The following is a 27,338-nucleotide window of genomic DNA, read 5'->3' as shown; positions in this document are numbered from 1 at the left end:
TCAGCCCTCCCCTGCGACTACGATCAGGCAGGAGGGAGCCCAAGCCCTCCTGCCCGGTAGCACCCCGAACACCCGACTGCAATCGGGGCAAGAGGGAACCCAAGCCCTCTTGCCCAACCCCCGACTATGATCGGGGCAAGAGGGAGCCCAAGCAGGTGGGCCGATCGTGGTTTCGGGGGGCAATTGAAGGAGGGGTGTGCACTGAGGGCAGGAGGGCCTGGGATCCCTGCTGCCCGAATTTTAGTGGGAGTGGGGGATGGGGGTTCGCCTGGGCAGGAGGGCTTGGGCTCCCTCCTGGCCCCATCGTAATCGGAGGGGGGAGGGAGGTTGGGAAATCACTGGGGCAAGAGGGCTTGGGCTTCCTCTTGCCCCAATCTTCGTCGGGGGTTCGGGAGTCACCGGGGCAAGAGGTCTTGGGCTGCCTTTTGCCCCGATCTTCGTCGGGAGGTTGAGGAGTCGCCGGGGCAAGAGAGCTTGGGCTCCCTCTTGCCCTGATCGTTGTAGGGGGGGATTCTGTAACCGGTGTTGTTTTTGACAGACACCAGATACAGAATCCAGCTTTTAGGCGAAGCACTGGCTCCTCCTTCGCCTAAAAGCCCTGGTTTTGGGCGTTTGGGACTTGGGCTTTTTATAGGTTGATGATATGGTGTAAGTTTAGACGTAGTGGTGGTCTGGGCATTTAAACAGCTGAACGTAGAGGCAGGCCATTATTTTTAAAAAAACTATTTTTGGACTTTTTTTTTTTTTATAATGGACGCCTTAGGCCAAAAGGAGACTTAGACTTTTTTTTATTATGCCTTTTTTTAATTATGCAATGCTTTTAAGTGGGTGGATGAAAGACCCAAGTAATCAAGCTTTGAGAGCACTAATTTGATGATTTATAGTACTTTGCAGGTGAGGGTTCACATGGGTGGAGTTTAGACAGCACATAAGAGGTCTGTCAGGAGGCAAACCAACTCCAAACATTAATAGAATCTAATTTGATGTGTGAAGGAAAAATGGCGAAAAGACACATCAAATTAAAAAAAACAGACCAGATCAAACTAGGGATTCTAGTGGGATAAATTCCCCTCCCCCAAAATGGACCAGTGTATGTGGGAGAAGCAGTTCCAGATTCTTGCTACACTGAAACTGTGACATTGGATTGATGGTAAATCTGTGTTTTAAATATGTAACAATAAATAAATATTCCATAAGGGATAGCAGTAGAGAAAGTGATTTAATGGGGAATAAAATAGTGACTATTTATTTGGCTAGGCTGAGCTGAACTCTTGCCCAATCACATCTGAGAGAGACACAGATCATGTCATATATGACCTGTGATGTGTGGAGGGCTTTGCTGCTGTTTTGGATGGGTGTGGATTTGAGTCATTGACAGAGGGAAGTAATGTTCCTCACCCCTCTGGTGCCCCTGATACAAGGGGATGCTGAAAAGTTCTCAGCCCAATCAAGAAGAGAATGGCATGGATAGGGTTCAATCAATGATCTGAAACAATGTCAAAACATAGAATTTCGTTTCTGCAAATTGATAGTTGATGAAATAAGATAACACTCTTTTTTTTTTTTTTTTTTAGCAAAATCACACTCAGAATTTAGGAAGTTGGTTGGTTGGGCTGAGAACTTTTCAGCACCCACTTTGCTGAAATGTGGCTATGGTGGGCTTCTTATGAGAGCAATCCCCCAATGTGTGCAAAATTTTATTATTATATTATTCTTTGTGATCTTCAGTGTGTTCTATTCAATCACATATATGACCATCTCTGGTGACTAAGGTCACCAGAAACAAAAAATAAGGGTGTAATGAATTCTGAAGAGTAAACAATTTATACTACAATAGTCCAAATCCCATCCTTTTATACGAAAAAGTTGCAGAAGGTCAAACACGTAAGTTTTTCAAACTGCTTATAGACCCATAATGTAAAAAATTGGCCATTCTCAATACTTTGAATCTACAATTTTAGCCATCTTTTCATAGAGATGTGCACATATAATGATAACAAACCAAAACATATATCAACCATCCCACCAATCTTTATACAATAAGGGCTCCTTTTACAGAGGCGCGCGCTTAGCGTGCACTAAAATGCCACGCGCGCTAGCCGCTACCGCCTCCTTTTAAGCAGACGGTAATTTTTCAGCTAGCATGCACTATAGCGCACACTAATCTTGTGCGTGCGCTAAAAACGCTAGCTCACCTTAGTAAAAGGAGCCCTAAGTGTTGATATAAGAGGAAAAGGATCTCATAAACCTACTTGATTTATAGGAATAAACATTAACCAAGATTTACAAGGCTCCGCGTTTCTATCATTGATCCTGAAAAACCTCTCAATACAATTAAAAATTTTAATTTTTATTGCATTTTGGTTTTTATTATTAATTATTAGTTTAAAAATCATACTGGGCCAGGGCTGCCTGCAACCACTAAGATAAGTGTGGGCTGTTCTATTAAGGTTGATTTACCAGTTCAGCATGCAGAATGATTTTTAAACTTTTTGCATGGAGTAAATCCAAGAAAACTAAAAAGTAATAATAAAAACCAAAAAGTAATGCAAAATTAAAAATTTTAATAGTATTGAGAGGTTTTTCAGGATCCATGATAGAAACATGGAGCCTTGTAAATCTTGGTTAAGGTTTATTCGTGTAAATCAATTAGGTTTCTGAGATCCTTTTCCTCTCATATCTATACTTATTGTATGAAGATTAGTGGGATGGTTGATATATTTTTTTGGTTTGGTTCATTTTGATCCCCCAAACCATCTTTTTTGAATACCAGTGTGGTACATATATAATGATTTCCCAGATAATTTTTCTGCTCTGCTCTCCTGTTAATGCCAAATCATGAACCCAAGCAGAGTCAAATGGCTTAAAATGACTTTTCATTTGGAGACAGAGTTTTGCTTTATTAGTGAATTTTGAGATTCAAACGTGCAGTTGCAAATATCTGGATATTTTTATCCCTGCCAGGTTTGGAGTGGAGCAACCAGTATACATCAATATTATTAGAGATCCAGTAAATAGATTCTTATCAAACTATTTTTTTCGCCGATTTGGAGACTGGAGAGGTGAGCAGAATCACATGATCCGCACCCCAGGCATGAAAGAAGAGGAGCGATATTTAGTAAGTTCTTTTCTCTATGAACTACTAATCACAGAACATTGTTTCTTCTCTTAGCAGAAAAATTTGTCATGTGCAATTTGCCACCTCTTAAATTTCTCACATTTGCTTTATAAAATAAAATTTCCATTTGTGTAGGTAACGTGGCGGGCCATTTTCTATAGGACGTCTAAGTCTGACTTTGGACGTTTCTTGCAAAACGGCCAAATTTGGAGGCATAGAAAGGGCCATGTTCAAAACCCAAACCATCCAGGCAGCCACAACATCCAAAGTTATACCCCTTTTTTGACCCCAAAAAGTCCAAATTGGAAACATCCAATATGTCTGAATTTGGACATAGGAGGAGTCAACTTTCTAATGGACTGGCCACACAGACAAGCCCATAGAGCAGTGGAGCACCTGAGAGGGCACTGCTGTGAACTTCACATAAATGGTGCCAGATGTACTGTGCCATAACCCCCTTATAATTTAGGATGAGACCCCTATAACGCCCCCTAAACCTACTATACTCACCTGCCTACCACCCCAATAGCCCTTATGGCTGCAGGTGGCACCTATATGACAGTATAGTAGGGTTTTGGTGGGCTCACATTTTCCACCATAAATATAGTGGTTATAGTGGCTTATGGGTCTGGGTTCTTTCTGTGGTTCACTAGCCCACTCATCAGGCTACTTAAGACACCTGTGTGCTACTCTAATAGGCTTTCCTATATCAGGTGCTGCTGTTCTACAGATGGGTATGTACTTTTTCATTTAGACTTTTGTGGGGTGGGAGTCTGTGAACACTGGGGGAGTGTTTGGAGGGGGGTCAGTCCTTCATTTTTCTAGTGATCATCTGGTCAGTTTCAGTAACTCTTTAGTAAAATTTGCAAAAAAAGAAAGGAACTCAAAGATAACATACATTTCCAACAACCAGAAAAAAAGAAGATGGAAAAAGAATGTACTACAGTAAACTTCAAATACAGAGAGGATGAGAAACAGGCTAGGGCAAAAGAGACCTAGAAAACTGTAAAAGGAAAGGCTACCAGGATATTCAGTGTGCAGGTCTAGCTCAAAACATTAAAGTTCTTTCCAGGATGTCCTGCAAAATGTTCGATATAGCTGCAAGACATGCAAGTCTAAACTCGCCCAAAGCCCGCTCATAGCACACCTCCAAACACACTCCTTGGGATGAATAGTGGGATAAACATCCCACTAGACATCCAGAAAAAATGGTTTTGAATATGGGCCCTTGGATGTCCCAGTGTTTAGATTGTCCAAATGCCGACTTAAGCAGGTTTTTGGGTGGTTTTCTTTTTTTGAAAATGCCCCTAATAGTAAATGACGGCAGATAAAGACCTGTATGGTCCATCCAGACTGCCCAGCAATCACACTCATTTTTAATTCATGATTACATTTTCTTTCTTTGGCATTTCTGGGACATAGACCATAGAATGATCTCTTGGGGCTTCCGCAGCTGGCATCATGCTTGTTGCAGGTTTCCAAGTCTCGCTTCGTCTTGTCAGGTAGAACCGACATTTCAGCCATCATGCTGTGGCTTTCTTCAGAGTATGCTGTGAGGTCTGCAATTTGTCTTTATACATGGCCGGTACTAAGGCTGCCTAAAATAAACCCGATTCTGTAACCGACGTCCATGTTACAGATGCCGGTTAGACAATCGGGTTATTGTAGACGTGGCCGCTATACTTACCGCAGCAAGGAATCTCCCTGATGTGATAAGTATAGCAGCTGCATCTTCGGCACCAGTCCCCTTCCCTCCCCCCCAAACGCAGCAGGAGAGATGCCCAATCCCTCCTGCCTGGAAGACCTCTAACATGCCCTGAATGAACGTGGCAGGAGGGATGCCTAATCTTTCCTGTCTGGAAGACCCCCCCACCCCTTCCTGAAGATCGCCATCAGGAGGGTGCCCAACCCCTCCGGCTGGAATGCCCACCCACCCCTGAAGAACTGCAGCAGGAGGGTGCCCAACCCCTCCTGCCGGAAGACCCCCCACCCCCACCCCTCCTGCCATGTTCATTCAGGGCGGGTGGGGAGACTGGCAGCTGCAGCTGTGGCTGCTATACTTATCGTGTTCAGCAGCCAGAACTCTTCAAGGTCTGCAGCTGATGGCAGCTCAGAGACACTGCCGCTAGCTAAAGAGCTTGGAGATTACTGCTTCCAGACCAGAGGAGGTGGACTTCAACTGGCAGGGTTTTGGGATCCCCACCAGTCACAGCAAGGGAGATGGCTAATTTTTAATGGACCTGGGATCCCTGTGTGTTCAGTACAGAAAGAAGTGCATATCTGCTTTTATTTCTCCAGGGTTATAATATTTGCTGAGTTTAATTTCTTGGGTTTTCCAGTTCAATTTCAATTTCTATTTGTGATCCTTTGTTCTTCATTTGGTGAAGGTCTGTCTGTGTTTTCTGTGAAATAAGTCACTTAAAATTGTTTTATAAGTGGTAGTAATGGGAGGTGGGGATATCAGAGGGAGGGTAGAGAGAGGAGATGGGATCAGGGCCCCCCTCCTTAATTTCTGCCCTTGGCCCCAACATGTCCAAAACTGGCTCTGTATTTATATAGTAGGTCCTCAAACTCGATTGTTTGGAGCTTGAAGTGAAAGAGGTAGGAAAGTCTGTTGGTCACCAACTTGAATTTTGGTGGACATATCAGTTGGTCTCTTTTTCCCATAGAATGGGAAAGACTCTGATGAGTTTAAAGATGCTTTCTCCATGAAGCTGGGTTATATGTTGTCTCAGGGTTTCCACAGCTGGTATCATGCTTGTTGCAGGTTTCCGGGTCTCGCTGCATCTTGTCTGGTAGAACCAGTGTTTCAGCCATCACGTTGTGACTTTCTTCAGGGTATGCTGTGAGATCTGCAGTTTGTTTTTATATAGCAGGTCTTCAAACCTGATTGGTTGGGGCTTGAGAGGAATGAGGCAGGAAAGTCCGTTGGTCACAAATTTGAATTTTGATGGGAAAATCAGTTGGTCTCTTTTTCCCTTAGAATGGAAAAGTCTCTGGTGAGTTTAAAGATGTTCTCTCCATGAAGCTGGATTATACATTCTCTCAGGGTTTCTGCAGCTGGCATCATGTCTGTTGAAGATTTCTGGGTTGCAGGTTTCCATAGAAGTCCATCCAGCACTGTTCATAGGTTCCAACTTTTGGAACTGCTGTTGAAGCACACTCCAGCCTATCTAACCTTTCTCTCATTTGTGGGACACAGACTGTAAAAGTCTTCCTGGCACTGTCCTCATGTTCCAAATTATTAGAGTTTCTGTCGAAGCCCTCTCCAGCCTATCCTAAACTGAATTGCCACATACAGGACATAGACCATGCAATTCTGCCCAATATTGGCCTTAGTTTTTCATAGCTAGAATCATCATCTAAGCACCACTCAACACATCAAACACATATGTAACCATTTAAATTTTGCTTTTTATACCATTCATTTTCTAGTTAGAGATAGATATTCTGTGTTCATCCTATGGCTTTTTGAATTCCGTCACCATTTTTGTCTCTACCAACACCCTCTCCGTGAAAAAGAATTTCCTAACAGGATGCATCTCAAAAGAGTTGTTTGCATTAGCCAGTGTGGTTCCAACATCATAGTTATCTTCATTAGACTGTGTGCTATAAAAGTCTTCACACTTTGTATATTTTTCATATTCTGCTTTCTTGCCACAAACATTTCATTAGGTTCTGTTCTGGGCTTTGACTGGGTTACTGAAGGGCATACACTTTCTTCTTGCTAAGCCACTTCATTATTGCTTTCACATTGTGCTTAGGATCATTATCCTGTCTGTGGCAGAATAAAGCAGATTTTCCTCTTGGATCTGTCTATACTTTGCATCATTCATTTTCCCCTTGATTTTCACAAGTCTCCCCCTGTGGATAGCTTCCAGTACAGATGAATTTGTCCATGTTTGAAAGTCTTTTATATATATAGCAATGGAGATTTGTTATGGTGATATATACTTTTTCTTTTTTTTTTCAGTTCAAAATTTTTTGACAACAGCAGAAAATAAAATATAATTATACAATGAATATATAATCAACAAGCAATATAGCATAAGAGAAAACAAACAAATTCACTGATCATTTTGCCCCATTATAACGAAGTAAAAAAATCAGCCATATATGATTTAAAATGAAGCAAGAGAAAACAGAAGTGAAGGAGGAAAAAGAAGGAAAGAAAGGGTCACAGATAAGAAGAAGCGGATAGCAGGAATGGTCAACTATCTGTATATACTGATCTAAAAATTTCCAAGGCGAGGTAGGATGAGAGGCCTGTGGAAAAAGCCTAGAAATACAGTGTTTTTCAAAAGCATAATGTTCATATTTATTATAGAGGCATAATGAATTCCACCAGAAGGTGTAATCCAGCAGAAAGGCTGATTTCCAATTCTTGAGAATGTGCATGATGGCAGTTAGAAGCATAGCATCAATCAGCTTTGAAGGGCAGTCAGAATTGGCAAAGCATGGGTGTTGAGATAGAAGAATTATTATATCGAAGGTTAGGTTGGTATTGCAGGAAGGTTAGGATGGTATTGCAGGTCTTTGATAGTAGTCCAGATACGAGACCAGAAAGGATAGATGGTGCTTTAGTGGAACAACATTACGGGGTTTCAAAAAGGGATTGGATAAATTCCTGAAAGACTCGGGGATTGAGGGATACAGATAGGGGTAGAGATAGGACTAAGAAGGTTAATAGATAGAAGGGAAACGGGGAATGAACGGGTTTCAGACAAAGAATCACTTACAGGTCATGGACCTGATGGGCCGCCGCGGGAGCGGGCGCTGGGCACGATGGACCACTGGTCTGACCCAGCGGAGGCAACTTCTTATGTTCTTATGATCTAGAGCAGTGTTCTTCAACCTTTTGACACCTATGGACCGGTGGAAATCAAATAATTATTTTGTGGACTGGCACCGGTCCGCGGACCAGCAATTGAATGACACTGGACTAAGTCGTGCCCATCTCCACTCAATCTCTGTCCCAGACTCCGCCCCATAATAGTATTAATTGTAACACCATTTTTTTCCATCCTTTTATCATATATACCGTACATACAATATAATTGTATTAACAACAATGGTTAACCACAAAATTAAAATACACAAAGCACACTGTATGCTTTTTAACATTCATTCCTACCAGAAAACAGATAACCCCATGCAAATGCAGAACCAAAAACTAAAAGTAAAAATATTTATAAACAAACCCTAAGATGCAAGACTCTGCAACCCCAGAGGAAAAGAAACAAATGCATTTTTTCCTGAAGAGACAAATCAATCACTAAATTTAAAAAAACAGACAAATCAATAACTAAATAAAATCCTGAACAGACCAATCACAAAATAAAAAATATAAAAGCATTCCCCTACTGTTGTTGTCTCTCTCCCTCCCTCCATGTGTCTTGCCTTCTGCCCTGCACCCCCCAGTGTTATCTTTGGGCCGGTCCACTGTGCAATCAACATGCAGTGTTATCTTTGGGCCGGTCCACTGTGCAATCAACGTGGCGTCGTTGGGCTGGCTCCTGAGTGCTGCATTGCACAAAGCTGTGGGCAGCAATTCCTCGCATGTGTCCCGCGCCTCATCTGGAAGCCTTCCCTCTGACGTTGCAACATCAGAGAGAAGGCTTCCGGTTCAGGTGCAGGCTGCGCGTAGGAGCCTTTTCCTATGGCTTTGTGCACTGCAGCACTCGGGGATCTGGCCCGAAGATGCCGCGTTGATCGCACTGTGAACCTGCGGCTGAAGAACGCTGTCTTGGGCCCGATGGATGTGCCGGCCCTATGGACTGGCAGAAAATTTCTGTGGATCGGCACCAGTCCATGGACCGGCGATTGAAGAACACTGATCTAGAATACCATCAGCTCTTAAGCAGTGCCAGCATTTAGGATCTAGTTTTAGTTTGGCCTTCTACATACGGAATGGAATCCAGACAGCATGCCACATTACATAAAACATGGATTGTGATACTAAACTAAACTAAACTTTAAGTTTGTATACCGCATCATCTCCATAAAGATAGAGCTCAGCATGGTTTACAAGTAATTTAATAAATGAGGGAAGGACATAATAAGAAAGTAGAGGTTATGAAGAGGATAGCTAGCTTTACATTTTAAATAGATAGCTTTACGTTTTGGAGAAAAGCCAGGTTTTCAGATGCTTTCGGAATAATTGGAATGAGCCTAGGTTCTGCAGCGGGGCAGGGAGGTTATTCCAAAGCTCAGTGAATTTGAAGAAAAGGGATTTCCCTAATTTACCTGCATACGTGACGCCTTTTAACGAGGGGAAAGATAGTTTGAGTATGTGGGCGGATCTGTTTTAGTTTTATATTCATTTTTCATATAACAACAAGTGTATCACATAAATTTATACAATTTCATTGAGTACACACTTGATAATCCTTCATAAATCATTGTAAATACAACATATTATTATATAATACTGTATTATAATATTGAAAAAGCATATCCTACTTAATAAGTATACCAACTATTACTCTAATTATAAATCCACCCCCTCCCCTTCCTTTGAACATTGCATACAATATGACAATATCTTATTATGGGAAAATTGAATCATTCATTGCAAAAGTCTGTTAATGGTCCCCAAATCTTCTTAAACTTATCTATATATCCTCTATGTGTTGCAAATGTATGCTCCATTTTATATATATGGCATATTGAATTCCACCAAAAGTTATAATTTAACCTGTCATAGTTTTTCCAATTGTGTGTTATTTGTTGAACTGCGACTCCAGTTAATATAAATAAAAGTTTGTTGTTATTTGAAGAAATTTGACTCTGTGCTCTCATTGAAGTGCCAAATAGAATCGTATCATATGTCAAGGCTACCGGGTTATCAAACATCCTATTTATTTGAGGCCAAATTGATTTCCAAAATAATAATATAAATGGACAATAAAATAAAAGATGATCTAATGTGGGCGGATCAGGTAGTATCAGGTCTTGAAGAATTCCAGGATAGTGGGATTAGGGAGTAGGATCTTGAAAATTAGACAGGTACATTTAAAGTGAATCTTAGAAATCACCGGAAGCCAGTGAAGTTTTGACAGAAGCGGGGAAACATGATCAAATTTGCTTTTTGCAAAGATCAACCTAGCCACAGTGTTCTGGATCCGCTGAAGTCTTTGAAGATTTTTCTTGGTTAGACTTAGATAGATGGAATTACAATAGTCCAGTCTGGAAAGAATGATTGATTGTACAAGGACAGCAAAATGTTGTTGAAGGAAGCAGGAGCTCACTTTCCTCAACATGTGAAGATTAAAAAAACATTTTTTTACCAGAGAGTTGAGATGATCATTAAAGGAAAGTGTAGAGTCAATAATGATGCCCAAAACTTTGCTTGAGAATTCGATGTGCAGCGTGGGACCAGAAGATAGTGGAATGAGCATGGGTAACTCATCTAATTTTGGGCCAAGCCAGAGTAGTTTTGTTTTGGACTCATTCAGTTTCATTTGTACAGAAAGGGCCCAGGATTGGAGTTTCATTATACAAGCTGTTATATTTTTGGTGAGGTTAATGAGGTTCGAATCTATCTCGAGAAGGACAAGGATGTCATCTGTATATGTAAATAGAGTTTCAAAGAGAGATAGATGGAAGAATTTCAAAGAAGACATATAAATGTTGAAAAGAATAGGAGACAGGGGTGATCCCTGGGGAACATCGCATAGCGGTCTCCAAGGAGAAGACATGGTTCCATTCATGTTAACAGTGTAAGAGCGGGATCGTAAAAATTTCGAGAACCAGTCTAAGACTGGAATCAATGCCTATCTCAGAAAGTTGGTAAATTAGGATATTGTGGTAGACAACATCAAAGGCCGCAGATAGATCGAATTGTAATAGGATAGCAAACTTATTACGAGATTGAAATTGTTGAATCTTTGAGATTAAAGAGGCCAGCAGTGATTCAGTGCTGAAATTGGGTCTGAAGCCATATTGGCAAGGTAATAGAATGGAGAATCTCTCTAAGTAAGATGAGAGCTGAGTGGATATAATAGCCTCGAGCATTTTGGTCAGGAGAGGAATATTTGCTATAGGACGATAGCTGGAAGTGGAGGATGGGTCTAGATCAGCTTTTTTTCAGTAGTGAGGTCAGGGCAATGTGTCCAATTTGTACAGAAAATAGACCAGATAGTAAGGCTGAGTTGATAAGTCTGGTGAGAGATGAAATAGCCTGCATGGGAATTTTCTCGTAAAGGTAGGAAGGGAATGGGTCCAGGGCACATTTGCAAGATCTTAATTTGTGGCACAGTTTAGAGACCTGGGCTTCGGATACATGCTCAAAGACTGTCCAGGATCTGTCTACTGGGATAGGGTTAGTGTCACTGGGCACCAGAGAATTGTAAGTGATTGCTGATGGAAAAGAGCTTCTTATAGTAGCAACCTTTTCATTGAAGAATTCTCTGGATCTCCTGTGCTGGTGGAGAATGCTCTTAAAATGCTGGTCCGCTGGTACATGACTCCGGTTCACCTGAGTAAGATGTCTGTTCAGGGCTCAGCCTTATGCTGGAGGGGCTGTGGGCAGTGGGGAACCTTTTTTCATATGTGGTGGAGCTGCCCTTCACTTCAAGATTTTTGGAGCCAGGTGTTTCAGTATGTGGGGGCTCTCCTTCAGGTACCCTCCAAGAAAGAGCGGAGGTGGCCTTATTGGGGTTTCCCACGGGAGGGGCCGATGGTACCCAGGATAGACTGGTAAGGTTGGCATTTACAGCGGCCAGGCTGACTGTGGCTCGCCATTGGCGTAGCACGATTCTACCTACGCTGCCTCTTATGAGAGCCAAATTGGGATGGGTCTGCGAAAGATACAGGCTTTCGGCCCTGCTGACTAGACGATGGCAGCAATATTATGATATTTGGGGGAGATACCTTGAAGTGGAGGAATTGGATGTGGGGAGCTCTGCTGTCAGTTGAACTACTGGACCTGACATGGATTTGGGCATTGGGGGCCTGTTTTATTCTGGTTTTGGCTCTTTTTGTTGATTCTGTACTTTTTCTAAGAACATAAGAACATAAGAAGTTGCCTCCGCTGGGGCAGACCATAGGTCCATCCTGCCCAGCGGTCCGCTCCCGCGGCGGCCCATCAGGCCCATTGCCTGAGCAATGGTCTATACCTATTTATACCCCTCAATCCCTTTTTCTTCTAGGAATCTATCCAAACCTTCTTTGAAACCATTTAATGTTTTCTTGTCTACAACAGCCTCTGGAAGCGCGTTCCATGTATCCACCACCCTCTGAGTGAAAAAGAACTTCCTAGCATTTGTTCTAAACCTGTCCCCTTCCAATTTCTCCGAGTGCCCCCTTGTGCTTGTGGTGCCCCTTAATTTGAAAAATCTGTCCCTGTCTACTTTTTCTATGCCCTTCAGGATCTTGAAGGTTTCTATCATGTCTCCTCTAAGTCTTCGCTTCTCCAGGGAGAAAAGTCCCAACTGCTTCAATCTGTCTGTATATGGGAGATTTTCCATTCCCTTTATCAGTTTAGTTGCTCTTCTTTGTACTCCCTCAAGTACTGCCATGTCTTTCTTGAGGTACGGTGACCAATACTGGACACAGTACTCCAGATGAGGCCGCACCATTGCACGATACAGTGGCATGATGACATCTTTCGTCCTGGTCGTAATACCCTTCTTAATGATACCCAACATTCTGTTTGCTTTCCTAGAGGCTGTGGCGCATTGCGCCGATGCCTTCAGTGTTGCGTCTACCATCACTCCCAGGTCTCTCTCCAGGTTACTGACCCCTAGTGGTGTTCCCCCCATTTTGTATGTGAACATCGGGTTTTTTTTCCCCACGTGCATGACCTTGCATTTCCCCACGTTGAAGCTCATCTGCCATTTTTCGGCCCACTTTTCCAGCTGCGTTAGATCCTTTTGGAGATCTTCGCAGTCTTCCCTGGTTTGAGCCCTGCTGTATAGTTTGGTGTCATCTGCAAATTTAATGACCTCACACTTGGTTCCAGCCAGTTTTTGATCCATCGGTGGACCTCCCCTTGTACCCCGTGGTTCCATATCTTTTTAAGCAGTCTCTCGTGTGGCACCTTCCTTTTCCTAGGGTGCTTAGACGCCCGTTGGGGAGATTTTTGGTTTACAGGGGATGATAGGTGTTGTATGCTGTTCCGGGGGGGGTGGGAGGGATGGGAGGGGGGGTGGGGTGTTCTCAGAGGGTTTTGCTATTCTGCTGATTGTTTGACTGTACTGTTTTGGTACTGTAATGCTGTGTTGGTGTGCATTTTTGGTTATAAATAAACAATTGCCAAAAAAAAAAAGAATTCTCTGGATGATAGCAAAGGACGATTAGTTACAGACCAGAATAGTTCCCAGTTAATATCGGATAAAGGAGTAGTTAGCATATTCTCCCAATGTTTCATGGATTGGGGAGAGAAAGAGTAGTGATGATCCCGTAGGATATGGTAGAAGATTGAGACGGCTTTCCCACATGAAAGAACTAACTTGCTCCAGCGTTGAACAGTATTCAAAGAGTCTTTGTCTTCAAAATGCAAAACAATGTTTGAGAGTGCAGAAATCAAAATGAGCCATTGAGAGTGGTATTGCTTAATTTGTGGGAATTTAGCAAATAGTGAGGAGAAAGGTATGATCAAATCAGTGCTTATCAATTGGTCCACAAACCAAATTCCAGCCTTTTGCCATTTTTTCCAGCAAAAGACTATCATTATGTTTGATTTTTGAATTGTTCAAGATTGACATATCAGATCTATTATAAACTGAAACATCAACAGCTAAGGTGATATATACTTATCAGTCTGCTTTTTAGAAATGTGGATCACATTGATAGGCTTTTATAAATTAGTGATAAACCCCCTAATTCTATAGATGATGCTGAAAATTGCATGCGCAAATTGCATGTGTCAAAATTTGTATGCACAGTTTAATTGAATAATGAGCCAATTAATGTTAATAATTACATAAGAACATAAGAATTGCTGCTGTTGAGTCAGACCAGTGGTCCATCGTGCCTAGCAGTCTGCTCACGCGGCTGCCCTTGGTCAAAGACCAGCGCCCTAACTGAGACTAGCCCTAACTGAGTACGTTCTGGTTCAGCAGGAACTTGTCTAACTTAGTCTTGAATCCCTGGAGGGTGTGTTCCCCTATGGCAGACTCTGGAAGAGTGTTCCAGTTTTCTACCACTCTCTGAGTGAAGAAGAAGAACTTCCTTACGTTTGTACAGAATCTATCCCCTTTCAATTTTAGAGAGTGCCCTCTCGTTCTCTCTGCCTTGGAGAGGGTGAACAACCTGTCCTTATCTACTAAGTCTATTCCCTTCAGTACCTTGAATGTTTCGATCATATCCCCTCTCAGTCTCCTCTGTTTGAGGGAGAAGAGGCCCAGTTTCTCTAATCTTTCGCTGTACAGCAACTCCTCCAGCCCCTTAATCATCTTAGTCGCTCTTCTCTGGATCCTTTCGATTGTTAACGATCGGTTATGGGCACTTATTGGAAATAATTTGAAATTGCATGCACATCTTTGTAGTTGGTATTCTATAAAGATGCATGCGTAAAGTTTTACACATGGCTCCGAAAAGGAGGCATGGGCAAATCAGGGGCATTCCTAGAATTTGTGCACGCTGTTATAGAATGTGTCAGATCCATGCCTAATTAAGGCCCAAGGATTTACACCACGTTTTAGTTGGTGTAAATCCTTCTGGCCATGGAACCCGGTGCTAAAACACTATTTCATAAATTTCACCCAATTTGTACCTTTGAAAAGCTTTATCCCAAAATTATTTTAGCAGTTCTGCGTTCAGCATGTTTAGACCTTTGCATCAGATTCTCTTCATATAACACAAACAGGTCTGTGACTGGTCCTAGGTGGCCTGTTTTTAACTTATTATGGGTCTTTTTTATGGCAGCTTTTGAAAACAGAGCTAAATTGGATTTGCTATGACAAGGAATGTGAAGTAAAGATGTTTTGGTGTCTTATTTAAATTTCTATAGTTGTCTTTGAATGTGTAAATCAGTGACACTATGGGCTCCTTTTACTAAGCTGCGATAGCGGTTTTAGCGCGACTTAGCGCGCGCTGAATTGCCCTGCGCGCTAGATGCTAACGCCAGTATTGAGCTGGCATTAGTTGTAGCCACGTAGCGCGGGTTTAGCGCGCATAGCAATTCAGCGAGCTCTAAAAATGCTATCGCAGCTTATTAAAAGGAGTCCTATGTTCTTTTTAATGAATCTTGAATTTTATATTTTAGACAGCAGAACTTGGAAAAAGTTCATTGATATATATGTGCAAGTTCAAAAAGCTTTTATAAATTTACTCCCACTTCTTGTGCCTTCTTTTTACATACATATGTGGTCATTCAATTTTATAAGAACTTTTTTCTGCATGTAAAACAGGTTATAGACAGAGAAAAAAGTTCTATAAAATTACTTCCACCATGTCCTAAAATCTGTATAAAAAGATAAGTAAAACCGGGTTTAAGACAGGATCCGTGAACATAAGAACATAAGAGTTGCTGCTGCTGGGTCAGACTGCTTAGCAGTCCGCTCATGCGGCAGCCCCCAAGTCAAAGACCAGTGCTCTAAATGAGTCCAGCCTCACCTGCGTACATTCCAGTTTAGCAGGAACTTGTCCAGCTTAGTCTTGAAACCCTGGAGGGTGTTTTCCCCTACAACAGACTCTGGAAGAGCGTTCCAGCTCTCCACCACTCTCTGGGTGAAGAAGAACTTCCTTACGTTTGTCCAGAATCTATCCCCTTTCAACTTTAGAGAGTGCCCTCTCGTTCTCCCTACCTTGGAGAGTGTGAACAGTCTGTCTTTATCTACTAAGTCTATTCCCTTCAGTACCTTGAATGTTTCGATCATGTCTCCTCTTTTCAAAGGAGAAGAGGCCCAGTTTCTCCAATCTCTCACTGTACGGCAGCTCCTAGCTAATAGCATTAAATAAATTGAAAAGCACCATCCAGTTGCAGAGAGCACATTCTTGTGTTATCCATTTGAAAAGAGAGACTTATAAAACCTGAATGTGTGTTGAACTCAGAAAGTACATGCATTCTCTGTTTTCACATAAGAGACATTTTGACATTCAGAATTTTCCACTTTAAAATGGACAAGTTTGGATCTGATTGCACGTAGAGCTTCAGATATTGACTCTCTTCCAAATATAATAAAAAAAAAAATCTGGACAAAATGTAATGTAATCTGCTAATGTTTTGATAACTGCCCATGTTTGTCAAATACAGTCTGCAGTCAAGGGAGGAAACAAATACTTAATCCACAGGTCTTATATGTTGGAGTTGTCGCCACAATGCCCTGCCAAATTGTCAATCTAAACCGAAGGAGTCTTCCGTTATGCTGCAGATGTGAGACTTCATTTATTTACTGTAATGCATTAAACCTGGGAATATCTACTTTGAAGTGTAAGGCTCTACAGGTATTAATGAATCCAGCAGCAAGAGTAATCATTGGTGCTGCAAGGTTGGTGCATATCACCCCTATTTTGAAATGTCTACATTGGCTGCTGATTTTGTAGAGGGTGCAGTTTAAAGTACTAACCTTAATCCACCATGTTGTAAATCATTCTGCTCCAGCATGCTTTCAACATGTACTGCAGGTTTATCGGCCAGGAAGAAGTTTGATATCATCAAATGGGATGTTGTTATTATTGAGTTGAGGGGTGAATTTACGTTATGCTGGTATTAAGGCTTCAGTGCTATCTTGTTGCTGGAGTAAAGCTTTGAAGTGCCCTGCCTGGGTAGTTATGCCATTGTGCTGAACAGGCTACATTCAAGAAACTCTCGAAACTCAACTTTTTCTAAAAGCATTTACCATATTTTTCACTCCATAAGACGCACTTTTTCCACCTCCAAAAAGGGGGTGGAAATAAGAGTGCATCTTATGGAGCGAAGACCCCTCTCTAGGCAGCCCAGGCACACCCCCCCCCCCGGTACCTTTTTTTTTAAGTCCCCTTTACGGCTCCTACCTCTCTTCCTCGCCAGACAGCTCTTCTTTGGTTCGGGCAGAGCAGTACAGAAGGCAGGCGTGTGCTGTTCGCATTTCTGCCTGGTCCGGCGCTGGTCCCCAGTTGGCTTCAGTTAGTTCTCGCGAGTCACGTGAACTAACTGCATCCAATCGGGGAGCAGTGCCGGACCAGGCAAGAATGCGAACTGCCTTCTGCGCTGCTCTGCCCGAACCGATGAAGAGCCGTCTGGCGAGGGAGACAGGCAGGAGCACGGAAAGGGGACTTTAAAAAAAGGTACCGGGGGGGGCGGTTGTGCCTGTGCTGCATATGGGGGAGTTGTGCCTGTGCTGCCTATGGGGGGGGGGGGGCAGTGCTGCCTACACGGGGTGGTGCCTACGCTGGCTACAGATTTTTTTGCTCCATAAGACCCTGTCCTGGCCTACCACTAGACCACCAGAGGGGGTACAGGGCAGGGCATTGGGATTTTTTTTTTTCCTGGGATTTCTTCCTCTACAGATGGGTGTGTCTTATGGTCCAGTGCATCTTATAGAGCGGAAAAATACGTATGTAACTGGAACGTGAACAGATTAGTGGTTGGGCAATATTTGTATGTCTAGTTTGTTATTTATTTTGTGCATATTTATTATCCTCTTATATCACAGACTTTCTTTTATTCACAGTGCATTCAGGGCAGACTTATTTACTAGGCACAACAGGGTGGAATTCTGTAAATGGTGCTTAAATTTGGTGCCGGCAAAGATTGGAAAAATTCATAAAGCAGTGTTTGGGCTTTAAGTAGCAGTAAAAGGCCCTTACAGTGACTTAAACAGCTATAATGTTGCTATTCCAAAAATAGCATGGCGATATTTAAGTCGTTGTGCATTACCAAGTAATGAGATGCAAAATATGTACATGCATGCTTTGCATTTCATTACTATGCAAATCCCTTAATGCAACTTGCAGTGATGTACTGCAAGTTGCATTAGGACCCAAAAACCATGGTTAAAATAATCCCAGCTTTTTGCTGGAGTTATTTTACTGTCTGGGAGCATTGGGCCGCAAAAAGCCACGGCCTGATGCTCCTGGGCTGCAGCCCACAATCTGTCCTTTAGCCAAACCCACTTTTACTAAGGGCTAGATTCACTAAGGCCACGGATCCAATCCTATCCATGAAGGATCAGATCCGATCAGTGGCCAGGGGGGCTGATTCACGAAGTGCCTTCGTGCAAATGAGGGTGATCGGAATCACGCCCCTAACCAACTGCACGAATCGCTCTCCAGCGATCCCGACACAAGCGCAGACCATCTTCTTTGTCTGTAGATGGTATGTGCATGCGCTGGCCCTCCATGCCCGGCAGAGTTGGAAACTTTTTTTTTTTTTTAACTTTTTAATCACAAACCGGCAAGTTAAAACCATGGGCTTGCACTGCAGGAAAGGGCAGGAGGGGTGGCAAGAGGAGATTTGGGAAGAGAGTGGGGCGGCAAGTCGGGGAGGCAAGAGGAGGAGATTCGGGGCGAGAGCAGGGCGACGAGTCAGGGCGGCAAGAGAGATTCGCGGCAGAGAGCAGGGCGGCGAGTTGAGGTAACAAGAGATTTGGGGGCAGAGAGCAAGGCGGCGATAGGAGAGTCAGGGCAGGAGAGCAGGAGAATCCAGGCAGAGAGAAGGAGATGCAGTCGGAAAGCACGTGAGCGACTGGTCCCCAGCAGTCGCTTCTTTCGTTGATTGGCCAGCCCAGTCGGTGTTCCAGATTTGTTTAGTGAATTGTTGTCTGCCTATAATTGCATGCCATTCCCCCTCATTTGCATGCGCGGATCAGATTGGAGGTTGCTCGGCGCTAAGGTTAGTGAATCGGGTCGGGGAACAATCGGGTCGCAAAGTGGTCGGGACACGATCAGTGTGCTTAGTGAATCTAGCTGTAAGTCCTTTGCACTTATCTTTCAATTAAGTACAGTTAATAGGTGTTAATTGCTAATTATATGTGCCAGTTAAGAAGTTCTGCACATACATCAGCTAAGCACGCTGATGTATGCACATAACTTTAGGCGCCATATATAGAATTTGGAGGTTAGTATTTTTTTAAAACACTAACCACCACAGCTGGAAAAAAAATGAATATTCAGCACTGGAATAGTGGCAACACCAGATATCTGGAGAGGTTAGTGCCAATGCTGTCTAGATGGTAGTAATATTGAGCCTACAATCCGGATACTAATCAGATAAAAGTTAGAGAAGCACTATTACTTTATTCAGATTTATCTGACACCTATGTACCTTTATAAAATGGGCTCCTAGAACCACTGCTATTGCAGTATCCTGTAGAGTTACTGCTACGGTGACTACACTTCCCCCGCTCCATTCGCGGTTCCTGCACTCGCGGTTTCATATAATCGCGATTTTTTTCTGGGGAGGGGGAAAATTAAAAAAAACAGTCTTCATGTAAAAAAAATCCATCTTTTTTTCCTCCCTGCCGCCTTCCCGGCCTTACCTGGTGGTCTAGAGGGCTTTCGGGGCAGGAGCGATCTTCCTACGCTCCTGCCCCATGCAGATTGCCATGAGGAAATGGCTGCTGGGAGTTCCCGTAGTTTCTCGAGACTACGTCGGGAACTCCCTTCAGCCATTTCCTGGTGGCGATCTGCATGGGGCAGGAGCGTAGGAAGATCGCTCCTGCCCCGAAAGCCCTCTAGACCACCAGGTAAGGCCGGGAAGGTGGCAGGGAGGTGGGGGTGGGTCAGAGCCGGATAATCGCGGTTTTTCGGCATTCGCGGTCCGGCTCTGCCCGTATCCCCCGCGAATGACGAGGGAGAAGTGTAGTTTTACATTTTTACACAGGCTCAAGTTTATTGTAGCTGCGGTTTTATTCGATATCTTTCAAATTAGGGACCCCGATGAAGGCGTGTTAACCGAAACACGGACCGTGTCGGGTCCCCTGGTTTGCCAAAAGGTGGCGACACTAACCAAAACATATATCTGTTTTAATGAACTTTAGCCTGCATCTTGTACTCTTGTCTGCAGTTTTTCTTTGTTCTTGTAGAATCAACCCCAATAGCATGCAAAGGCCCATGCATAAAATTTAAACCTGCATGTACTCTGTGGCCCTGATTCTATAAAGTCTGTCTAAAATTAGGCACTGAAATCTGGTGTCAGGTCAAAACCGCGGAAGACAAAGGTGCGCGCCGACAACTGAGCGCAGCGCGGAGGCGCGCGCCGAAGAAAATAACTGTTTTTAGGGGCTCCGACGGGGGTGGGGGGTGTGGCGGGGACCCCCCCCACTTTACTTTATACAGATGTGCCGCATTGTGGGGGTGTTGTGGGGGGTTTGGGGGGTTGTAACCCCCCACATTTTACTGAAAACTTCACTTTTTCCCTAAAAACAGGGAAAAAGTTAAGTTTACAGTATAATGAGAGGGGTTACAACCCCCCGAACCACCCACAACGCCGCCGCGATTTGTATTAAGTAAAGTGGGGGGGGCTCCCCAACAAAACCCCACATCGGAGCCCCTAAAAACTGTCATTTTCTTCGGCGCGCGCCTCCGTCTTGCGCTCAGTTGTCGGCGCGCGCCTTTGTCTTCCGCGGTTTTGTCTATGAACCCTGAAATCTGCATCTAATTTAATTGCTCAATGGGCTTAATTGGTGCCGATATTGGCACTCAACACCCCACAACTGGCTTTAGTTGGACTTAATTGAAAGGCATCTAACTTGAAACAATGGATTCTATAAAAAGTAGGCACCTAGCCCAAAATGTCTATACTAAAAGTAGATCATGGGTGTGTTTTCAAGTTAAGTGCCTCTTTCTGAATTAAGTACCATTAGGCTCTGATACCAGCGTCTAACGTTAGGTAAAGAAAACCCTAAATTTTATAGAATCGGTGCCGATATCGGTACCTAACTTCAGGTGGACTTTATAGAATCAGGGTCTGTGTGTGTACACTACATACATACATTGAAACACTACCTCTGCTATGCTAAAACTGTGCTCCCAGGGATGCATATGATGCAGACTGTGTAAAACTTGATCACTTTCTGTAGTTTTATTAAACACAATCACATAATTTTATAAAAACCCATTTCCATATGTAAAATAGGCTTCACATATACAAAAAGCTTTATAAAAATTACTTCTTCAATGCATAAGTTAAAATTTTCTAGCAAGCATTTTGCATTCATTTTGCTTTAAAATATTTGCATCGCTTGACTGTACAGGCATTTAGAAATGTTTTTGAATTACTAAGCTGTCATTAATTCCCACACAGCGTCTGCTATGACCATTTGGATATTGAAAATGTTTTGCATAATAAACTATTATTTTCAGAATAATTATATTTCTTGGTTCAAGTCATGATTTTGTGTGTTTTATTGTTGTTTCCACATTGCATATTCTAGAAGGTTACTGAGTGGTTCTAAAAATATATGTAAAAATCTCTGTCTTAATGTGATTTTCTAAATGATTGCACAATCCAACAGCTGTGTTTATAAAAATTTATAGTTATGGGTGGATTGAACAATAAATTATAGTTCTGCCTCTTTAGAATACTATACATAGAATCCAAATTTCCAGCACACTTAAGACTGTGCGGATCTACATTTTGTTTTCACCTTATGGAATGAGGTACACATTCATGCTTTCTGCTTTCCCAATAGGCTATATTTGTGTTATTATTTCCCACCCTATCATCTATAATAATAAAATACTAAGCGCGCATGCGCACTCGCACCGCGTATTCCCTGATCCCTGATCTGTCGGGATGTGGTGGCACGAGTGCGCATGCGCACTTACTACGTATCCGAAGGTGCGCTAGAGACGCGATAGGCGCGTTCGGCGGCGGGACATTTAGAGGCAGCCACAGAGGGGGAAAATAAAAGTGGACCATAGTCATCAGAGGACGCGGGGCAGCGGTCCGGGAGTGACAGAAAAAGAGAAGCGAGAGTGGGTGTCACTCGAAGACGGCTGCCGCAGCCCCTGTCACCACCTAGGCCTCCCGACTACTCACACGCACCCTCCGAAGGGCTGGGGCACAAAGAGTGCCTCCGGCCCCCCCCTCCCCGGGATGAACTGAGAAACGGATCTGGCCTGGCCTCCGCGACAGACCCGAGAAGCCCAGCAACTTTCCGCCCCAGCTCTTGCGCTGACCCCGCCGCCCACCCACCTCCCTTCCCTTCCCGCGGTCCCGACTACAAACCTGGCGATTCCAGCAGCATGTGCAGCAGTCTTTACACGCTGCTTCGGACCCTTCTACTGCCCTGATTTGCTCTGCCGCGTCTCTGATGATGTCATCAGGGACGTGCCAGAGCCGACTCAACTTTCAGTGCATCTTTTTAATAATGTGGCCTCCAGAATTGCGCATAATATTCCATATGAGGTCTCACCATGGATCTGTACAACGGCATTATAACTTCGGGCTTCCGGCTGACGAAACTTCTTAGGATACAACCCATCATTTGTCTAGCCTTAGATGAAGCTTTCTCCACTTGATTGGCAGTCTTCATATCTTCACTAATGATCACTCCCAAGTCTCGTTCTGCTGCAGTTCTTGCTAAGGTCTCACCATTTAGGGCAGGGGTAGGGAACTCCGGTCCTCGAGAGTCGTATTCCATTCGGGTTTCAGGATTTCCCCAATGAATGTGCATGAGATCTATTTGCAGGCACTGCTTTCAATACATGTTCATTGGGGAAATCCTGAAAACCCGACTGGAATACGGCTCTCAAGGACCGGAGTTCTCTACCCCTGATTTAGGGGTGTAAGTTCTGCAAGAATTTTTGCTGCCAAGGTGCATGACCTTACACTTTTTGGCATTAAAACTTAGTTGCCAAGTTATGGACCATTGTTCCAGTAAGAGTAGGTCTTGCGTCATACAGTCGGGCACTGTGCTGTTGCCTACTATGTTGCATAGTTTGGCGTCATCGGTGAATAATGTAATTTTACCTCGAAGCCCCTGAGCCAGGTCCCCTAAGAAGATATTAAATAGGATTGGATCCAAGACCGAGCCCTGCGGCACTCCAAATAAAATCCTTCAGAAAGTAGAAGAAAGATCTAACTGAACATAATAGGAAACAGCATAAGGAATGGCAAGTTAAATACATGATGCTGATAAGGAAGGTAAAGAGAGACCTTGAAAAGAAGATTGTGTTGCAAAAGTAAGTATATTAAAACAAGAGGGCAGGAAAAAAAATTAGTTGGACTGCTAGATGGCTGAGGGGTAAAAGGGGCACTCAGGAAGGACAAGCAGAGCTATTAAATTAATTATTTGCTTCGATCTTCACCGAAGAAGATGTAGGGGAGATACTGGTGCTAGAAATAATATTATTCAATGCTGATGAGTCAGAGAAATTGAAATAAATCTCTGTAACACTGGAAGATGTAATGGGGCAATTTGACAAACTGAAGAGTTGCAAATTGCCTGGACCAGATGGTATGCATCCCAGAATACTGATAGTATTGAAAAATTAACTTACAGAGCTATTCTTAGTAATTTATATTTTATCTTTAAAATCTAGAATGGTACCGGAAGTCTGGAAGGTAGCAATGTAACACCAGTTTTTTAAAAGGGTTCCAGAAGTGTACGGGAAATTATAGACCAGTGAGTGACATTGATGCTGGGCAAAATAGTGTATGTGTGTATGCCTTTGAGTCACCCACCAACCCATGGCTGCATGCACAGTGAAGGATCCTCCCTGTGATGTTTCAAGGCAGAGTTCAGAAGTGGATTGCCATTGCTGTCTCCCATGCAGTGGGCAAAATGGTAGAGACTATTAGAAAGAACAAAATTACAGAATATATACATAAGCATGGATTAATGAGACAAAGTCAACATGGATTTAGTCAAGGGAAATCACGCCTCACCAATCTACTACATTTCATTGAAGGGGTAAATAAACATGTGGCTAAAGGTGAGCTGGTCGATATTGTGTATCCTTTTTTAAAATGCATTTGACAAAATACCTCATAAAAGACTCCTGAGGAAATCAAAATGTCATGGGATAGAAGATAATGTCCTAATGTTATGGATTAAGAACTGGCTAAAAGATAGAAAACAGAAAGTAGGGTTAAATGGTCAATATTCTCCATGGAAAAGGATAAATAGTGGAGTACCCCAAAAGTTTGTGCTGGATTCACTGCCTTTTAACATATTTATTAGTGATGTAGAGATGGGAATAACCAGTGAGATAATTAAATTTGCTGATGACACAAAGTCGTGAAAGGATGGTGAAAAATTGCAAGAGGACCTTGGGAGACTGGTTATCAAAATGGCAGATGATGTTTAATGTGAGCAAGTGCAAAGTGATGCATGTGGGAGACTTGAGACCTGCAGTTTGACAAGTCAGACTTTACTGAAAATATGTGATATGTTAATTAAAAATAAGAAAAAGGGCTGACCTATGGCTCAGACCACAGGAAGAGGAGACCTGTTTAAAGGGGGCCTGTGAGGTTTAAATATGATGCGGAAGAAACACACTGGAATCTAGGGAGGGCTTATGACATAGCGCCCTTTACCAAAGGCTCCAGCCTTCAGTGCAAGTGAGGGTACTGGTTGCCAGGGCTAACAGTAGGGGAGACATACTATATGAGGGGAGGGGGAGGGAGGGAGCACTTAAAATACTTCCAGAAAGTTTAAAATTAGGGAGAGCAAATTCTTTTTTCAGTTCAAAATTTTTTTTTTATTGATTTTAGTATATAAAAGTACAATAAATGAATGTTAACATGGCAAGAGACATGCATGCTGCATCACTAAAAAGAGTCACAAAATATTATCTACATCAGTGTTCTTCAACCTTTTTACACCTATGGACTGGCGGAAATAAAATAATTATTTTGTGGACCGGCAAACTACTAGGACTTAAATTTAAAAAACCCTTTTCCGCCACGTCTCCACGAGCTCGGTCACTGTAAACCATCTGATCCCATCCGCACAAGCCTCAGTTATGATTTTATATTGAATGTATTTTATTAAAGTATAAAAAGAAACAATATTCTGTAAAATTGTAATTTTATAAATACAAATAATACAGAGCAAGGATCAACAAAACCCCTGTCTCCCTTCCCGTTCACATATATCCCCTCTACTATCAAGAAAACTGAATAAGCCAAATAATTACAGAATGCTACTTAGAAATATCTAGAATACTGCAGTCACACATAACAGGAATAGTGTTAGAGGAGTGCAATTAGGGCAATTGCCCCCTGGTCAGAGAGAACCCTAAGCCACTGCCTGGGCTTTGCAGTCCTCAGTTATGTCTAACACCAGCTCTAGCAGGATATATATTCCAAAAAAATGCAAGGTCATGCACCTTGGCGGCAAAAATCCATGCAGGACTTACACCCTAAATGGTGAGATCCTAGCAAGGACTGTAGCAGAACGTGACTTAGGGGTGATCATTAGCGAAGACATGAAGACTGCCAATCAAGTGGAGAAAACTTCATCCAGGGCTAGACAAATCATGGGCTGTATCCGTAGAAGTTTCGTCAGCCGTAAGCCCGAGGTCATAATTCCGTTGTACAGATCCATGGTGAGACCCCATCTGGAATACTGTGTACAATTCTGGAGGCCGCATTATCAAAAAGATGTGCTGAGAGTTGAGTCGGTTCAGCGAATGGCCACTAGGATGGTCTCAGGACTCAAGGATCTCCCGTATGAGGAATGGCTGGGTAAGTTGCAGCTGTACTCGCTCGAGGAACGCAGAGAGAGGGGAATCATGATCGAGACGTTCAAATATGTCACGGGCCGTATCGAGGTGGAGGAGGATCTCTTTTTCCTTAAAGGACCCACGGCAACAAGAGGGCATCTGTTGAAAATCAGGGGTGGGAAATTTCATGGCGACACCAGAAAATATTTCTTCACCGAAAGGGTGGTTGATCGCTGGAATAATCTTCCACAACAGGTAATTGAGGCAAGCAGCGTGTCAGATTTTAAGAAAAGATGGGATTGGCATGTGGGATCTCTTCATGGAGGTAGTTAGGGGGTGGGCCATTAGTGTGGGCAGACTAGATGGACCGTGGCCCTTTTCTACCGTCATGTTCTATGTTTCTATGTTACTCTAATCATAAAATAGAAATAAAATTATTTTTCTACCTTTTGTCATCTCTAGTTTCTGCTTTCATCTTCTTTTCACTCTCTTCCTTCCAGTGTCTGCCCTCTCTGTCTCTTCAATCCAGCATCTGCCCCTTCCATCCACTGTCTGCCCTCTCCCCCTTCCATATAGTATCTGTCTTCTTTCTATGCCCCTCTCCCTTTCCATCCAGCCTGAGTACCCTCTCTCCTTTTTACATGATTCATTCCAGCTTCACTGCTCTCTTCATTTTTATCTCTCCTACAGCATATCTCGCATCGTTGTCCCTCTCTGCTTATTTCTCTGCTGATCCCTTCCCATCATCAATCTCTCTACTTTCTTATGCCTGTCTCTCCTCTTCCCCTCCTCTAATCTCCCTGCCAGCTGTTTCCTTTCTTTTTTTCTTCTCCCTTCCCTCCTCCTGTCCAGCAATAACTCTCTTCCTTTCCCCTCCTCCCCTCCCAGCAGCATCTTTCCTTCTCCGTCTCTCCAGGTCCAGTAGCAGCTGTCCCTTTATTTTCCCTTGTCCAGCAGCTTCCCAGACTCCTTTCCCTCCTCCCCTCCCAGCTGCATCTCTCCTCCTTCCCTCTAGGTCCAGTAGCAGTTCCCTTGTCTTATTTTCCCTTGTCCAGCAGCCTTATTTTCCCTTGTCCAGCAGCTTCCCAGACTCCTTTCCTTCCTCCCCTCCCAGCTGCATCTCTCCTTCTCCTTCCCTCCAGGTCCAGTAGCACTCCCTTGTCCAGCAGCCTTATTTTTCCTTGCCCAGCAGCTTCCCAGCTTTCTCCCCTCCCAGCAGCTCTCCGTGCTTGCCAGCGCAGCAGTTCACTAAGGCAGCCTTGGGTCCTTTGATGGGTCGTGCTGCCTCCGAGGAAAGAGAAAGTTGTACCATCAGAAGCAGCTGTGACTCAGCAAAAGCCCCAAGGCTGCCTTAGTGAATCGTTGCGCTGGTAAGTACGGAGAGCAGTCCTAAAGATTTTTTCATTACAGGTGGCACAGGACTGTGTAAATAAATTACCAGGGCTGCCTGAGCACACAACATGAATTGCCATTTTTTAGATAGACTAAACTAAACCTTAAGTTTATATACCGCATCCTCTCCATAATTATAGAGCTCAGCACGGTTTACAAGAGCTTAATAAAGGAAGGTAGCACATTGGTTCTTAGTGATCTCCTCTTCCCTCATGTATTTGTGTTCCACTGGAATGCTTACTTCATTGAAAGGAAAAATTATACTGGAAGAGGCGTTATGTGGGGA

The 27,338-nt window shown here is 43.2% G+C and overlaps 1 protein-coding gene across 1 annotated transcript in view; it reads left to right on the top strand.

Annotated features, from left to right (window-relative positions):
- Positions 1-27,338, top strand: part of UST (uronyl 2-sulfotransferase) — a 468,768-nt gene that overhangs the window by 340,257 nt on the left and 101,173 nt on the right. The window contains exon 5 of the mRNA XM_033939040.1: positions 2,965-3,118. Within this exon, the coding sequence (XP_033794931.1) occupies positions 2,965-3,118 (154 nt within the window). The remainder of the gene's footprint in view (positions 1-2,964; positions 3,119-27,338) is intronic.

This window comes from Geotrypetes seraphini, chromosome 3 (genome assembly GCF_902459505.1).
Source record: "Geotrypetes seraphini chromosome 3, aGeoSer1.1, whole genome shotgun sequence".
NCBI classification, from domain to species: domain Eukaryota; kingdom Metazoa; phylum Chordata; class Amphibia; order Gymnophiona; family Dermophiidae; genus Geotrypetes; species Geotrypetes seraphini.
Note: the sequence above shows the minus strand (reverse complement) of the source record. Positions and strands in the feature narration are given on the sequence as shown.